This window comes from Cervus elaphus, chromosome 8 (genome assembly GCF_910594005.1).
Source record: "Cervus elaphus chromosome 8, mCerEla1.1, whole genome shotgun sequence".
NCBI classification, from domain to species: domain Eukaryota; kingdom Metazoa; phylum Chordata; class Mammalia; order Artiodactyla; family Cervidae; genus Cervus; species Cervus elaphus.
Window position 1 is genome coordinate 39,699,692 of NC_057822.1, and position 17,858 is coordinate 39,717,549.

Genomic DNA, 17,858 nt, shown 5'->3' on the forward strand with positions numbered 1-17,858 from the left:
CACAGGCTATGAAATTCCTAATAAAAATGCAAGTAGTGATCGAATCAGTTACCAAGGTTGAGAAAATACAATTTATTTTCTGATCTTTTCCTTTCCCCAAATGTGACATTTTAGAAAAATCCAGCTACACTTACATCACATCCATAATCTGCAGTTTAACAAGAAAAGAAGCATAATTACAGTAAATAGTTGGGAGTGGCCTGAACTCCCAGAGCCCTCCTTTCTCTTGAGTCAGGGCCAAGGATGGTGTCACCCAGATGCCTGCGAACTAAGTGATATACACCAGATTTATTTAACTACTGGCAACCACTTTCTTTTTTCTTCATAGGGCAATGAGTTAAAAGATTATTTACCTCCCTTGGTTACAAAAAGAAGAAATATTTCTTCCAAGATTGGGTAGCTGCGGCCAGTTCTCTCAGAGAAATTATTTACCTCAAAGATTCAGAGCACGGAGCCTGGAAGCCTTGGCCCACCCGACTCCTTGCGCTGCACTGCATGGGCGTCTTCTGAGGGGTGAGTGTTGGCTTGGCCCTCCAAAGGTTTCAGGCCCTGAGCCTCTGAGATAGGTAGTTAAGAACAGCATTCTAAGTCTCAGTATGTAGATTTCATTTGAGCTGGTATTTGGCGTATTAAAAGAGGTTTTTTTTTCAAGTAAAAGACAACAGTAGAAGTTGTTCCCCTCATTTCCACAGGTAATTAGAGCTTTGTGTATCTTAATTAAAAAGCTTTATTTTAATTCCTTTGACAGATTTACTAAGTATCCTCAGGCTAGGTTCCTGCAGGGGCCATATAAAATTTAAAGCAAGAATTTGAAGCTGGCTTTGTCTGCTGTGACTGTTAAGAACTGTCTGGTTTAAGTGCATGGAAGCGGCCCTGTATGGCCATGTGGGCATGGCTCCTCGCTGTGACCTCCCGAAGAACTGAGTCTGCTGCTTAAGTCCCAAGGAAAAGCTCACTGTTAACCCAATAAAGGCCTCCAGGTATAATCTCTGACTCTGCCTACCCGAAAGAAACAGGCCTAAGAAGGGCATTTACACTAGGAGATAGTCATCTCCCTATATGACAAGAGGAAAAAACTCAAAAGAAGTGAGATTTTTGCCTTTTTCACAGATAGTTTCTTTTAAAAGAAAATGTCCATCTGCATCATATTGTCTCTTTTCCAGTGGTTATGTTCTGGACCAATTTTTTTTTTTTTTTTTCTGTTTACAAACAACAACAAAAATATTAGAAATGGTCAGTAACAAAAACTAATGTGACCTGTTGCGTTCTCTCAAATGTCTATTTCTGAAATTTCTATCATCAGAGTATTTAGGTCTTTGAGGTAAATTTGCTATTTTATCATCACACAAGAAAGGAAAAGAATAAAGATATTCTTGATCATCTCAAGATATGGGAGACCAAGTTCAGTTCAGTTCAGTTCAGTCACTCAGTTGTATCTGACTCTTTGCGACCCCGTGGACTGCAGCATGCCAGGCCTCCCTGTCCATCACCAACTCCCAGAGTCTACTCATATTTATGTCCATTGAGTTGGTGATGCCATCCAACCATCTCATCCTCTGTGGAGACCAAGTTACTGATCCCAATTTTTTCTGGAGGGGTTGGAGTAAGGAGGAGGGACGGTCATCTTAAAAGCACCCAGTCCATTCTAACCACTAGAACCTCACTTAATACAAAGTGCCTCTTTTAAAAGGTACTCTCTTCAAAAGACTGATTTTCTAAGAGTGAAATTTCAAGTATCAGTGGAGAAAAACTATTTTTAAAGAATGATCCCATTCCCCAAAAACAGTATGATAGAGGCACCGTGTATCTGCCTCTGAGCCCAACTGGCCCTTTAGACTTGCTTATACACACCCACCCCTCTAGAAAGACCCCTAGAAACCCTGACCACAGCAGGCTTCAGAGAACTTGCACTGATTTAGAAAATGCTGGAACTGTCCTGACAGTCTCTTATTTGGCAGAAGTTACTCCTGCCCCTTCCTCCTAGTCACTTGATTCTGGAAACATCTCTTCTTATAGAGCTAAGTGTCTTAATGTTATCGAGTCCAAGCTCGCTCTCCTCATTGAACAGAGGCCAATAAATCTGAGGGACGAAGTGTTGAGGCTGACTGAGAAAATGGCTGACTGATGTCTCAAAATAACTATCTTGTTGGGGCCTGGATGCCAGGTTCCATTATGGATCAGAGATGGGGGGAGGTCAGGAATCAAAGCAAAAAGACCCTTTGATTCTTGCAATTATCTCCTAGAATGGCAAGCCTCAGGCGGGGAGATACATTAGTTTCTTTTACTTACCGTCATTCATTGGTGGGCCGGGTCAGATTATCTCCCAGTGAGCTAAACAAAGGCACTTTAATTTAAGGGTCAGGCAGAGGGGGCAGGGCTCTCTGAGGCAGGCCACTACGAATGATTATAATAACAGAAACGGCAAAAACAGGGTTAAGGTCAGAGAAACAGATCCCGCAGGGAGCCAAAAATTAACCCTTCCCAGTTACATTAAGAGCTTGGCATTTGGAATCAGAATGCCTAGGACTGAACTCCCAACTCTGCAACTCACAGGAGAGGCTCTCTTAGCAGATCCCCAATGACCTGACTCAGCAGCTTAACCAATGCAGGTAAGTTAATTTCTAGTATACCTGAGCACTTCAGTTTTAACTACTTTTGAATAAAAGATCAAGTATAAGGCAAGCCTTAGGACTTTGAAGCGGAGCTCCTCAGACACAGCACATACAGATTAGGGCTGATTAGGAGAGAGATTTTATTTACTATCCTTGATTTGGGAGGACCAATTTCAAAGCTAAGTAAGCATCTGTCACAACTTTGTTGTTTTAGGTGGTAACTAAAACAAAACTAAAAAGGCTGATCCTTTCCTGGGTTTCAGTGCGATTACTACAGTAAATGCTTGTGAAATGTCATTTCTTTTGTCTGTTTTGCTACCTCATGCTTCACACTCCACTACTAGAAAATAAATCTAAAGCCATGTAAAGTAACCAAAACTTCCTAAAAAAGCTTCTTCTATAAAAGTGTCTTTTATGGATGAAATTGTGCTTTTGTGTGATTATAGAAGACAACAAATAACTCAGTAAATACCAATATAGCTGATGCCAAGGGGTAGGAATTAGTGAGTGGATATCACCTCCATCAGGTATCACCTCCTTCAATGACTCAGATAACATTGACAAGTAATATGCCAAGATTATTAATATTTCTCTAGAATCAAGGACTGGGGGCAAACATGGGAGAGTGTACATACCTAGGGGGCTGAGGGACATTTGTAGTTTGAGAAACCACTCCATCCCCCAATGTTATCCCAGTCTGCGCCCACCCCACTCTTACCAACCTCCCCCCAACAGAGGATTATATTTTTTGATTTTTTTGGACTTCATCTTGTACAGGGGGGGAAATAATTTTCCTTCAACCTTTCAATATACTTGGCTAAATCTGCCACTGCAAATAAAAGAGAGATTAACAGGGGGAAATTTTTAAATTACGTACATACAGAAACCCCACTTCAAAGAAGATTGAAGATAATATTCCATCCTGAACTAAGGAAAAGGATGGGGTCTGCGGCTTAAAGGTGGGGGAAGGCAATTCATGGACTGGTGAAAACAGGAATTGTTTGGTAAACTGAGGTGGCTGGGTCCAGAAGTTAAGTCTCAAATGAAAAAGAGGAATCACTGTCTTCCTGATACCGGCCCCCTTTCTAATGTAAATTTCCTTTACAAATGTAAGATTTCCCTTACAAATGGGTAACTTCTACTCAGTTTTCAGAGCTTTTCCTGAGCTTGAAGTTTCTTAAAATAAAAATCTCAAAATAATTCTTAGTCTTCAACAAGGCACCTTTCAGGGTGACCCATTCTGCTAAGCCCTCACAGCAATCAGATAGAAATTGTGTTTTCTGGCCTCTCACATCTCACAGTGTTCAATTAGCTTGGCTAACGTTTTAAAACCTAGTAATGTTCACATGGACAAGCTGATGTTTGACCTTAAGAAAATCGAGTTAGCGCTACAGATGGAGACGCTAATTGCATCAAGGCTGGCTTCCTAGTGTGAAGTATCAGCCTCCACACATCTCATTCTCTGAGTCCTGCTTCGGGTACACAGATGTGCCCTCATCACAGATAAAATGAGAGATAAGAATCGGATCTTTAACTTCCCCAAAGCCTGGAAAATTCTCACTTAACCCACCTCAATAAGGAAATAAAAATTAAAATATTAATTCATACTTAACTATTGTGTGATTCTGATTCCTCCCACTGAAACCCAGGAAATAAAAATCTCTTTCCTAATGAGCCCTGGGTACATTTGAAGAGCCCTGCTTAAAGATTCTATGGTTCTTTCCATGCCAACGTTGGCATGAACTTTAAATTGACTTTTCGTAAGCAAAAGCCCATCCAGACAAAGGAGGGATTGGTGCCTCCCCCATCGCTGGTTTCCAGCCTGAGGCACTGCAGCCAACAGCAATGATCTCCTTTCAGGGAACAAACCTCTGATACACACGTGTACTTGCTGGGCAGAAGAATTAATCTGTGCAGTGTGTTCGCTGCTTACTTTTCTCCTGGAATACATGATGAATTTTTATGGAGGGTAGAGGAGGAAGGGAAAACCACATTCAAGTGAAACCCTACATCATTCTCCTCTACAGTGGCATTTCAAAAGCCAGATAAAAGCCGAATGAGGCGGCTGGGGAAATTGTCCAACGTAGCTGTTCTGAAAACCACCCTCCATTTCATTCTGGAGCAGGGAAGTTACACCCAGACATCACAAAAGCTTCTCTCCTCACAGAAAATTAACTGGTAAGTGCTCTCTTGTTTTCCTCAGACTGACACGTTTGCAGTGACCTGATGAGGATGACTGCAGATGATTTATTTACAAAGCAGTATTTGGACTCACTACCAGCTGGCAAAAAAGAAAAAGGAAAAGGACTCCTGATAGCTTATGAAACGCTCTCCGTGAAAATTTTTGGCCCTGTCAAAAGTGTTTAGGAAGAGTGGAACAGCTGTGATTAAATCTGAAACTCAGAGAACAGGACAAGGTTGCTGGGGTGGGATGGGGGAGTTGGGAAGGCACAATGAAGAACTTTCAGTCGTTTCATCAGCTTTTACCTAGAAAATTACAGCTCATAAATGCAGTTATGACTCAGAAATGTCTAACATCATTAGTGGAAAGCTCACTGTGGTGAAATCGAGTAGGAGGAAACGGTGCTCTGAAGTGAAAACTGATTTTGCCCTCTTTGGATTACATGGTAGGAGAAAAGTTCTAAATTGAGTTGTAATGTGGCTTGGTTTTCTCCTTTTTAAAATGAATAGCTTGTGGTTCTTCAATACAAACATTTCTTTGTTGCTTCTGCGTTTTTGAAATCTCATTATCAATTGCCTGTTATAGGAATTGGTATCTGGGCTCATCTAATGCAGGAGGATGGTTCACTGAAGGGAGGTATGTAGGAGAAAAGGTTGGGCTAACCCTGGGGAGTCAGATAACTGCACCAATTGCTCTTTGTCAATAGTTTATTCTTTTCCTCCAAATGAAAACTAATGAAAACCAAATGAAAATTTGATAATAGAACTTTGACCATCAGTTACTCTCTTAAGTTGGCCATCCTTCCTTCAAACGAACTCATTTGCCCAAGCTTCCACCAACTTGTTACTAAATTAAGCCACTAGTGTGTTTTGTTTTGTGAAAAAGCCAACAGACATCTCAAATTACCTAGTTCGAGTAATTCTTCTTTTAGTATAATACTCATCATGTTGGCACTTTTTCCAGATACTGAATGATTTTTAAGTTTTTTCACAGATATTATTTATTATTTTATCTAAAATTTAAATTCTTTAGTTTATAAAGAATCCCATACCTTTTCTGTGTTACTTTACCACTAACTGTCATCTCCCTGAGAGACAGTTATTTAACCCAACATTCCCCTCTCAAAGGCTACAGCAGTTGAAGCTAACTCACAGAAGTAATTCTGAAATAAGAAAAGTCTTGTGCTCAAAGACTTTTTTTCTGAATTGTTTACAATTTAAAAAAATTAAAAGCAATCTAAATATCCAGCAGTAGAAAGCTGCTTAAGAGGTGGGTGGGAGGGAGGGGATTATATGTATGTGTGTGTGTGTATATATATATATATATATATATATACACATATCTGATTCACATTGCTATTCAGCAGAAACTAATACAACATTGTAAAGCAATTATACTCCAATCATTAAGAAAATAAAGCTAGTTAAGCTTATATATTATTTCAGTGAAATGTTTAAGTCATTAGGCAATAATAATTTGGAGGAATATGTTGCATTATGGACGAGTGCTCATATTATAATACTGACAATGACTGTAATTATGTAAAAAGTAAATGGAGATGAAAAAATTGAAGAAAATACACAAAATTGAAAACAGCTGTGTTAAGCTAATGGTGAACTGATGATTTATCAGGAAAGAAAAACTTTTCCTCTACCCTCTTAAATTCAGTTTCTGAAGGCTTATTAATTAAACTAATAAATGACAGATGATGGACTTCACAGAAAAATGTCACTCAAAGAGATGGCTGGCATTGGGGGCTGGTACACCATCTTAAAGGGAAGGGAAGAGAAAGAAGGACACTTACAGGAATACAAGTGACTTCTTAAATATCTAAATAAGGAAGGAGGTGGAGAAAGGGCACTTACGGGAAAACAAATGACTTTTGAGAAACATAAATGAGCCTTTAGGAGAATAGATGGGCAACAGGGTAGTTTGCGTGATACTATCTGTTTGGATCTGTTGTGGAGACTTCTCCTCCATGGAAGTTAAGAGCCAACCTTTCCTGGCTGCTCCTGGGGAGGGGGTTTATGACAACTGAGTTCTTTTGGGACCTCACATGCCTTCTGCTCAAGATAATTTTTATGCCACAGTGGCACATGCTGGACCTCTTTAGGTGATATATCCTTTCTTTTTCCCCAAACTTTCTCTCTAATAGTCCATTATTTGTATAATTTTAAAACTTTATAATATTGAAAATTCCCATCTATTTTTTCTTCTTCAGGTCTTTAACCTGAAGATCTGAAAGTGAAACCCTTCAGTCTGGTGGAGGCTCTTCCATTCTAATTCATCCAGTTTCTTTGGTGACTTTAACTTGAGCAAAGGTTTCTGCCCATGAGACGTCTCTTTATTTATTTATTTATTTATTTTTTTGAGCTGTCTTTTTAAAAATGTACTGAAGCATAGTTGACTACCAGCATTGTGTTTAATTTCTGCTCTACAGCACAGTGACTCCGTTATACATACATATATATATATATATATATATATATATATATTCTTTTTCATACTCTTTTCCACCATGTTTTATCACAGCATATTGAATACAGTTCCCTGTGCTATAAAACAAGTAAGACCTTGTGTCTATTCATCCTATGTGTAGTAGTTTGCATCTACTAATCCCAAATTCCCAACCCTTCCTTCCCCCACTCCTACTGCCTCACAAATCTTCTAATGAAAGTAGTAAAAGCCAAGACCACAATAAAACTGATAGTATAAAAATTTTAAAGATAGAAAAAAAGCAAAACTAGCTAAATGCAAATAAATAACACAGCATCCTCTTAAATTGGACAATTTCTAAACATTCTCCAAATCTATGGCTGCATAGCATTGTTAAACTTGCACTTTTGAAATTGCCTGTCACCCCAGACTTTAATCCCAGCTCTGTCTCTGGCTTGTTTTGTGACCTGAGGCTGAGCAAAGTTCCTGGAACTCAGTTTCCTTTAGTCTTAAATAAACCTGATGGGCTAGGTTCCTTCAAGCCCTCCAGTCTCACCTCTTACCCTTTTTCCAACCTCTGCTTATTAAGTCATTGTTCAGTGTGATATATATAATGGAGTCCTTACACAAACAGTGGATACCTAATAAATATTCGGTGAAACAAATTTTTTATTCAGATTCTATGTTTTCATATTCTTCAATTATCGTAGTATGTTCTGATTATTCCATGATACTCAAATAAGATGAAAAATGCTCTTCACTGTTGAAGAAAATAGTGTCAGTAGGAAAAAAGTAAACATGAATCAGGCACACGCTTTTTGCTAGGAATTATGCAGTCCTTCCTTCAGTCTGGGCTTCCCTGGTAGCTCAGCTGGTAAAGAATCCGCCTACAATGCAGGAGACCCTGGTTCGATTCCTCGGTCAGGAAGATCCTCTGGAGAAGGGATAGGCTACCGACTCCAGTATTCCTGGGACTTCCCTGGTGGCTCAGCTGGTAAAGAATCCACCTGCAATGTGGGAGACCTGGGTTCAATCCCTGGGTTGGGAAGATCCCCTGGAGAAAGAAAAGGCTACCCACTCCACTATTCTGGCCTGGAGAATTCCATGGACTGTATAGTCCATGGGGTCGCCAAGAGTCAGACACAACTGAGCAACCTTCACTCACTGAGGTATGGTGTTTAAATTGAAGACGGAAGTAGAGTAGAAAAAGAATTCAGACCCCTCAGTGGTTTAGGAGGACTTTTAGAACACCAAAAATGAGAAACGTTACTGGTATTGCTGGCAAGAATGCAACCACTAGATGACAACATTCAAGGAAGTAATTAATTTAATGAGGTTTAGCATATAAAGAGTTAAATAAAAAGAGGTCATAATCTTCTCTCAGGAAGCATGAAGAAGCAAAGCTTATCCTGTGTTCTTTAAAAGACCTCAAGGATTACTCTCTGAAGCTCTACTTTGGCATTTCTTCTTATGCAAGAAACAAAAAAAAGTTTAAAAACTGTCCATGGTCACCCAGGCCGTCATTTAGTATAATAACCAAATCATTTGGGTGTTAGAGAGGTAGAAAACTTCCCTTCTTACTTTCAAAGTTGTTTGGCTGGTGTAATAATTGAATAAAACTGATTAACAAGAGAAAAACTAATTTCATGTGTACAGGAGTCCATATAATATGAAATTCAAAGCAGTAACCAAGGCAGGCAGCTTGTATACCTTTTAGACAAAGAATAAATTTGTGAAGAATCGATAGGACAAAGAAGTTTGGATTTGGAGTAGTGAATTAGTGAAGAAGTAACAAGTTTTGTTTCTACAGTCTTCTTGGCCCCAAATTGCCTATTTCTGGGGATGAAGGTGCTTTCTACCCTCCTGATATAGGGGGCGTATCTTTCACATAGGAAGCTTATTTCCTGCTTTGGGGACAAAGAAGGGTCAGAGTATCCTTGTGCCAGCTGTTTCTCACATAACTTTAACTCAGAATAATCTATATGCCAAAGTGGCATATTTGAGGGTGGCATATTCTGCCCCCCTTCAGTACAATTCCTCCATTTTTAAATGCTTTATACAGTTGCATATAACAGACCCCAACATTCAACAAAAAGTCATCATTATAAACAGAATAATTACTGAAGTGTTTGAGGAACACTAGGGGGTGCATGAGGGCTTGGGATAAAGGCAGAGTTAATATTAAAAGGAGAGGGCTTTATGAAGAAGGACTTTTGCATGGACTATGCAACCTGGCAGCCCAGAAAAGAGAGAATCCAAGTCAAGTCTAATAATATGTGCTGGGTTCAATTTTCATTTGGACCTAAGGGCATGAAATATAATTTGTATGTGAAATTAGATCATTAGACCTAGTAGAAAGCGCTTATAACATCCTTAATTTTCATAAATCTTTCTCTTCGGCAGTTAATGATAAACCTCTATTTCAGTGGAAAACATATGGTCGTGGAGCATTCCGCTTATTGTGTAACTACAGAGTTGACACGGATTTTTTTTAATGAGGTTGTACTATTTGAAAGGGCTCTTATTTGTCCTTGATGATATTTGACCTAATAAAATGGCAATGTCATATGCTTCAACATAAAATATGGATTATTAATTTAATAGAAAGATATATCTATATTATTTATTTTATTGCATAAATGTTTAATTTGTATATTTTATTCATACACATGATATAGTTGACTATGTCTAACACTAAAACTATACTCCACATACCATAGTTTTGAGGATGGAGAAAGCACTTCCTCCTTCATTCACTAAACTTTTATTGAGTACTTACTATGTTTCCTGCACTCTCTGTTCTGTATTTGAGAGACACAAAGGAGTAAAGCTTTATCTTTATCTTTATCACCTTACCCTTGAGACTTTCAACATTTAGCAAGGGAGATAAACACACAGATGGTTACTACAGAGAGCATGTGTACAAGGATTAAGAAGGAAGTCCCCGAAGTCAGACCCAGAAGTCTTGTCTGGGCTTCACTGCCGGGGTCCAGCCTCGGCAGGATCCAGGGGATACCCTCAGGATGAACGGCGTTGGCGTTGGCGAGAGAGACGTGAGACCAGCCTTGATAGGGCCAAGTCTGCGAGGGAGAGAGAGAGAAAGAGAGAGAGTGAGTGACCAGACGGGGGTGTTTGCAGGGTCTGGCAGAGTCTGGCAGTGGTTTATTTTTTACCGTGGCTTTTATACCCTAAATTAGTACATTTCTAAGGGGAAGATAGTTTAACATTACAGCTTGTTCTTCACGAAACCAGGGTGTTTTCTGTATGCTTCTTTGTTTATGAGGGTCTGGTACATTATCTTCTGGCCTTGGGGCCTATTGACATTTTATGACCTAGGTGAATGCAAAGCTGTTTTCCGTAATCTATTCTTTAATGAACACAGAGGTCAGTCCTTTTGCAGAAGCTATCAGTTAAATTTATCTAAAAGGTTTACCACACAAAGACTCTGCAGCTCCAGTGAGGCAGCCCCTGTTTAGCATTCCTGGTTAAAATTAACAATTCTAAACTCTTATTTTTCTAAATCTTTAACTATAACCACTTTTAGAATAATATTTTAATGTTCTCTGATAGGGCTTCCTCACCCCCGAAGGGCTCTGTGCCTATTAGGGCCTTTATGTGATCAGGTTCTTTATGCTGTTTATGATTAAGGTGCTGTGAGCAGCCATGTGCATTAGTTCGCATTTGCCAAGCAGGCTAGAATGCCAGCAAAGGGGTCTAAATGGAAACACTCCTTTCATCCTGGATAATCTTATAGGATACCACCGTCCAGCGGACATATTAATTAAAGTTCTAAGTTGATTCTGTTTGGAAAGAGATCGGGGAAGGCCTTCTACCCGTGTCACAGAAATTAGGGAGTAGTCTAATATAGCAAGCATCAGAAAGACAGAGATCATCTTTAAGGTGAGCGCCAGGGCAGTTTTTCGAAATCCCTGAAGCCCTGATCTGCCTTGCTTGTCAGGTCTCCTCCTCACGACCTTGTCATGGGTGGGATCTCATGTGCTGGCTCCCAGCACGTCACCACTTTTGCTAATTGCCCAACCTCCCTTAGCCTCATAGAGATAACAGTAGTACCTCACAGGGTTGTCGTGAGAATGAAATGTGAAAATGCAGTTGCTTAGTGTTGTAGTACATGTAACAAGTACTCAGATGTTACCGTATTACTGTGATGTGTTAGATGGTGTCATTTAATTAGGTATGCTTCATTTGCTTCCTTTTGAATGTAGTTAGGTAAACTGTTCTTAATTATAAGCCATACGTTATTGTATGTAATTTGCTCCTGATAATAGTTTAGAGAAAAATCTCATCACCTTTCCCTGTAAGTGGGACTCGTTTTTATTCAAAAACCCTGATCTAATGAAGTGGCTGGACAGATTTAAAACATCCCTAAGGAGTGAGATTCATCATTCTTTTAACACCTTTAAAAAGAAAGAGGACCTGAGAACAAGAACTAATGGATTTGATGGTAATTAAGAGCTGAAATTTCCTTCTCAAACTCACCTTTGCCTTTCAGGCAAATATAAGTATTAGTTGTTGCCAAAATGCCCATGACCGTGAATGCCTTTTCTCAAAAGCCACCAAATATGAGACTACCTTGGTGGCCCAGTGGTTAAGAATCCACCTCGAAATGCATGCGGGGTGGGTTCCATCCCTGATTGGGAAACAGATTCCACATGCTGCAGGGCAACTAAACCAGTGTGGCACAACTACTGAGCCCGCATACTGCAACAAAAGATCCCAAGTGCTGCACGTAAGACCCAGGCAGCCAAGTAAATAAATATTTTTTTAAAAAACCCCACTGAATAGTTTTACTGCCAGCCAATAAATACTTGTGCATGTGCGCTCAATTATGTTCGACTCTTTGTAGCCCTCCAGGTTCCTCTGCCCATGGAATTTTTCAGGCAAGAATACGGGGGTGGGTTGCCATTTTCCTACTCCAGGGGATCTTCCCGACCCAGGGATCAAACCCGCGTCTCTTGTGTGTCCTGGATCGGCAGGTGGATTCTTTACCACTGGTGCCACCTGGGGGGCAAAGGGGGTATGAAGGGACGTGAAACAGTCTCGGGGAGGAGAGAGATTCATCAAATAAACATTCAAATACATAAAAATTCTAAAGGAAGAGTGTAGAGCAGGGACCCTGATTTAGGTTGGGGGATAGATTTGTGGAGAGCAGGAAAAAATTCACTTGGGAAAGTAATATCTAAAAACATAGCTTACCCTTTAGAAGAACTGATGATTTTCTCCCAATTCCAAACCACCAGCAAGTTCAGGAAATGAGTTTAGTCAAATCAATTGTTTGGTTACTTTATGGGAAATACTAAGTCTATAGAAATTGTTTATTGTATTACTCAAATGTATGGATAATACTAAATGTGACTCTCTATTTGATTGTCATTCTGTCCCATACAGGCTTTCATTTCATTAACTATTCAAAATAAGACCATTCTCCTCTAGGGTAATTCTATCATTATCAACACACTCAGACACAAAAGGTATATTTAATTCAGTTTTTTACATTGAACAAACAAGAATATGGAAAACTTTGGAGATAGTAAAATGACTAAATTCTTCCTTGTTTGAGAGAGGTGCCTTGCTCTGGGATGGTATAAGGAGGCATTTCTCCTTGGTTTGCTTTTTCATTTCTAAGAGATTGAATAGGGAAGGAGGAACTTCAGTACATGCCTAACACTGTTTATCTCTTAGGAGGGATCATAATATACCAAACACTATTTAAAAGTGTATTTTCATATCTCCTTACAAATGTATTCTACCCCCCAAAACACAGGAGTGGGTAGAGGAGATGATTGTGAAGAGTATCTCTTCATTTTAACTTTCTATTAGATTATTTATAAGAACATGCACACTCATTTATTTCAGTCTTAATTAAGCAAAAGCTTGATTTGTTAAAGATTAGGTCTATTTTCAAACATTGTCAAATGGAATTTGTACTGAGTAAACGTCAATAATTTTCTAAAAAAGACAACTTCTTCCTTTTTACACTTTTCTCAAGCAGTCAGTAAATAACTCATTCATCAAACTTAAGAGAGCGCCCAAACAGGATTTCTTTGGAAAAGCTCATTTTTTTCTTTTTTATGGGGCTTTTTGTATTTTTGTTTAGCCAGACAATTGATGTATTTTCTAACCAGCTGGATCACAGCAAGTCAGAGATTTCAGCAAGAAGCTCAGTTTACTTCATTCCCATCTTTATCACAAGAAATGAACTCAATCTACATAAATCATTTGACATAAAATAAACAAACTCCTTTAAATAGAATCACAGGATCAAAATGTTCCCCTTTGGAAAGGAAGGAATGAGTGTAATGTAGCTTTACTGTCCCAGCAGGAAACCATTATTTTGTTGCTCCCGTGGTATCTTTCAACTAATGTTTTCTTTCAGGATAAAGCACAAATCCAGAATGTTATCTAAACTAATTACAAATAATATCATCAAATGAGCTCTCTGATTAGAACCAGTGATCATTAAACTAGCTGGAAGCCCAAGAATTTGCTACCTTTCTACAAAACCATATGTTAGTTATGTGAATTATTTCATAGTATACCCTAATAAAAAAAAGTATTAATAAAGTAAGATATAAAAATGATATTGCATATTTCCTGAGCTCTTACTATGATCCAGGCACTGTGCTAGGCACTTATATACATTATCTTGTGTAATTCTTACAACAACCCTAGAGTGGTTTGCTGATGGTATTTCTCCCCAGATCACAGATGAAGAAACTAAAATTTAGTTCAGTTCAGTTCAGTGGTTCAGTCATGTCTGACTCTTTGTGACCCCATGGACTGCAGCACACCAGCCTTCCCTGTCCCTCTCCAATACCCAGAGCTTGCTCAAACTCATGTCCATTGAGTCAGTGATGCCATCCAACCATCTCATCCTCTGTCATCCCCTTCTCCTGCCTTCAAACTTTCCCAGCATCAGGGTCTTTTCCAATGAGTCAGTTCTTCACATCAGGTGGCCAAAGTATTGGAGCTTCAGCTTCAGCATCAGTCCTTCCAATGAATATTCAGGACTGATCTCCTTTAGGATGGACTGGTTTGATCTCCCTGTAGTCCAAGGGACTCTCAAGTGTCTTCTCCAACACCACAGTTTGAAAGCATCAATTCTTCGGCACTCATCTTTCTTTATGGCCCAACTCTCACATCCATACATGACTACTGGAAAAACCATAGCTTTGACTAGATGGACCTTTGTTGGCAAAGTAATGTCTCTGCTCTTTAATATGCTGTCTAGTTTGGTTATAGCTTTTCTTCCAAGGAGCAAGTATCTTTTAAGTTCATGGCTGCAGTCACCATCAGCAGTGATTTTTGAAGCCCCCCCAAAAATAAAGTCTGTTGCTGTTTCCATTGTTTCCCCATCTATTTGCCATGATGTGATGGGACCAGATGCTGTGATCTTCATTTTTTGAATGTTGAGCTGTAAGCCAGCTTTTTCACTCTCTTTCACTTTCAACAAGAGGCTCTTTAGTTCCTCTTCGCTTTCTGCCATAAGGGTGGTATCATCTGTGTATCTGAGGTTATTGATATTTCTTCCAGCAATCTTGATTCCAGCTTGTGCTTCATCCAGCCGGGCACTTCGCATGATGTACTCTGCATATAAGTTAGATAAGCAGGGTGACAGTATACAGCCTTGACGTAGTCCTTTCCCGATTTGGAACCAGTCTGTTGTTCCACGTCTGGCTCTAACTGTTGCTTCTTGGCCTGCATACAGATTTCTCAGGGGGGCAGGTCAGGTGGTCTGGTATTCCCATCTCTTTAATAATTTTCCACACTTTGTTGTGATCGTCACAATCAAAGGCTTTAGCTAGTCAATGAAGCAGAAGTAGATGTTTGTAATAAAAAAAATATGGTACATGTGACCACTGTTATTGATTTGCTGATGTAGAGGAGGAAAAAAGAAAAACATCTTTCTTCTTCTTCTAGATTCTCGGCTGGAGCACCTATAAAAAACACAGGTTAATAGGAGGAAAGCATTCAGATTTTTAAATATAAGTTTCACATGACATAAGAGCCTTCATAAGGAAATGAAGATCTGAGGAAATAGTTAAGTTTGAGTGTTTTTAAGCATACTAGGTTTGATGAAAAATGAAGAGTCATTGAGGAATGTGATAGGACAAAATGAATGTGAACTAAGAGTGGTAAATTGGGGGAAACTTAGCAAGGCTGTTCATTCATATTCTACTCAGCATCCTTCCTTCTTTGGAGATAAAGATGTTCCTTTCCTTAGGGCATAAGGAGGGCACATTTCACTTGAGGATCTCATGTCCTGACTCAGGGGAGGGTCAGAAATCCTTCTTGCACCTGTTGTTCCTCATACTCCTTCAGCTTAAACTATTGCATATGCCACGGTGCCATTATTTGGGGCTAGCAGTAGAACCTCATCAGTATCTATGTTGGATTGAGGGGGGAAACGTGAAGTAGTACCTACAAATACAAAATAGGAAATAGACGTGCACTATTAACAGAGAAGACTGGAGTAATAGATGGCTGTGTGTCTGACACAGAGCTTCACTCCATTACGAAGTTTCCTTCTCACAGCTCCCTGAATCAATAGATATTATTATTATGTTATCCCTACTTTTACAGATGGAGAAACTGCCGCTTAGAGCTTTTGACTGACTTCCCAAGGCCACACAGGTGAGAGACAGAGAGATAGCAGTGGGTGGTAGCAAGAATCCAGATCTTAGTTTTCTGCCCAGGAACTGGACCTGGGATGAAAAACAGGAATCCCAGCCGCTAGTTCACCAGGGGCTAGAGGCTAGAAGCAAAATTCCCCTGGCCCTTGCCCCCATTGAAAAGTGCATTTCTCAAGGAGGCAAAAACTGTAGAAACAGGTACAACGTTTATTTTTAGAAATACAGCACACCAGGTGGGAGAGGACACAGAGAAATCATTTGTTTCATTAAGACAGAAGCAAGACAGAGAGACACAGCCGGAGAGAAAGGGTGTGAGCATCCTGGCCCATGAGGAGGAGTGTAGTAAAGAGGTGGTTAAATCATTTACATAGGCAGTTCTGGGTCTTTGTTTACCTTTGGCCAATTATCTGTCTTCTCCCACCCTCTATCTGTCCTAGGACCCTCCCCAACATGCATGTACAACTTTTTTCCAAGATGGATTCCAGCCCAGGGGCCTATGGAGGGACCTTGGTATCACCTATGCTGGGGTGGTGCCACCTCCTTTTTGACCCCTAAGGAGACTTTCTCCACATGTGCAGTGTCTCCCTTGGCCCAAGAATGGGAAATACGTGACCTTCTGATCTTTTATCCTAACAGCGTTTAGCCTCTCTCTGTCCCTACCATAACCATTACCTTAAAGTGTCCATTGGAGGCAAAGTCCAGCTGTTATTCGCATTCCAAGATGGAAGTAAATATCTAGCCCAGAGCCCACCTGCCTCCTTGCTCAGAATTGTAAAATGTAGGTTAGTTGTAAATGCCCAGCCTGGAGCCCATCTATCTCCTGCCTCCAAAGTGGCGCTGCAGTTAGAAGCCAAGGTCTGCCTGACCCCAGGGCTTTCCTTGCTACCCACCATAAAATGTGGCCCAGACAGGATTCTGATTGTTTCTGGATTACATCAAAGCACATAGTGAGGAGGGACTGGTAGGGAAGAAGGTAGTTTACCCAGGGCCTTATTAGACAGAAAGAAGACAGGCAGGGAAGGCTGGAGAAGGGGATGTAGAAGGAAAAGTCAACTCTACATAAACACCCGAATGGGTTTAGTTATCTCAGAGAATAGGGCAGGGCAGGGCAGGTCTCTGGGCTGATCTCATAGAACTGAAATTTCTTGGGTGGCCGCTGGGACTTCTCTTCATCCTGCTTTGGTGAGGCAAATGGTGTATCCTCAGGATGAGGAAGGCATCCTGTGATCTCCAGCTGCAGCGCTGACCAGGCAAAGTGCCATGTCTAGCCAATTATTTTGAAGTTTGGGGGTGGCTAGAACATTGGCTTGGTTCCCTTTCTCTGAGTAGGGGCTGAAGGGATTAAGAGGCCTCAGTCTGACGGCAAAAAAAGAGAAAGCAAGAGAGATAAAACGAAAGCTGTACATATTTGAATGATGTGTTAATGTCCTGGCTGTGTAAAACAATTGTACTAAGCTTCCAACAGTCACATCAAGGGCCTGGCTTTAACATACCGTTCTTAAACAGAGCAGATACGAATGAAGGGTGAAGGGAAAAGAGTCTGAGATCCCTAAATTTAGGAAGAATTTGCTTCAGCAGTACAAAAGTGGTGGTATCAGGATTTTCTCTCCTTCAGCCCTTCCCTGCTTGCCTGGTATTAGACTTCAACCAAGCCCTCGACCCCACCTCACCCCTTCCTCTAAATGAGTCCTAATGTTTCCTTCCTCTAAATGTGTCCCCCTGTCCTAATGTTTAGTGGTATCATTACCCTAGGAGTGGAAGGTAAATTTAGATTGTGGAAATTCATGGCCAGAAAGAAAGTTTATAGACACTTTTTAAAACACCTTACCAAAAAAAATAATAAAATAAAACACCTTACCACATCCCTACCTCCCTCTTCCTACTTTCATTTGTCCTCCCAAGGTTAGGCTGATATTGTTCGAATAAAGACCTATTAAAAGACCTGATTTTTTTTTTTAAAAACGGGTAAATCATGAC

General features: G+C 40.1%; 1 protein-coding gene across 15 annotated transcripts in view; it reads left to right on the top strand.

The window, feature by feature from the left end:
- The first annotated feature begins 276 nt into the window (after positions 1-276).
- The window catches only part of CMKLR2 (chemerin chemokine-like receptor 2), a 55,206-nt gene continuing 37,624 nt past the window's right edge, over positions 277-17,858 (top strand). For 4 of the 15 annotated variants that reach the window (XM_043910271.1, XM_043910266.1, XM_043910273.1 and 1 more), the window contains exons 1-2: positions 278-513; positions 4,640-4,790. Coding sequence is in view for 1 of the 15 variants with exons in the window: in XM_043910264.1 (XP_043766199.1) it covers positions 5,237-5,239 (3 nt within the window). In the remaining 14 variants the exon portion in view is untranslated. Of the gene's footprint in view, positions 514-2,506; positions 2,610-4,639; positions 4,791-5,088; positions 5,240-15,831; positions 15,883-17,858 lie in introns of those variants that run through there. The other 11 variants (XM_043910269.1, XM_043910267.1, XM_043910270.1 and 8 more) reach the window with 8 other exon arrangements.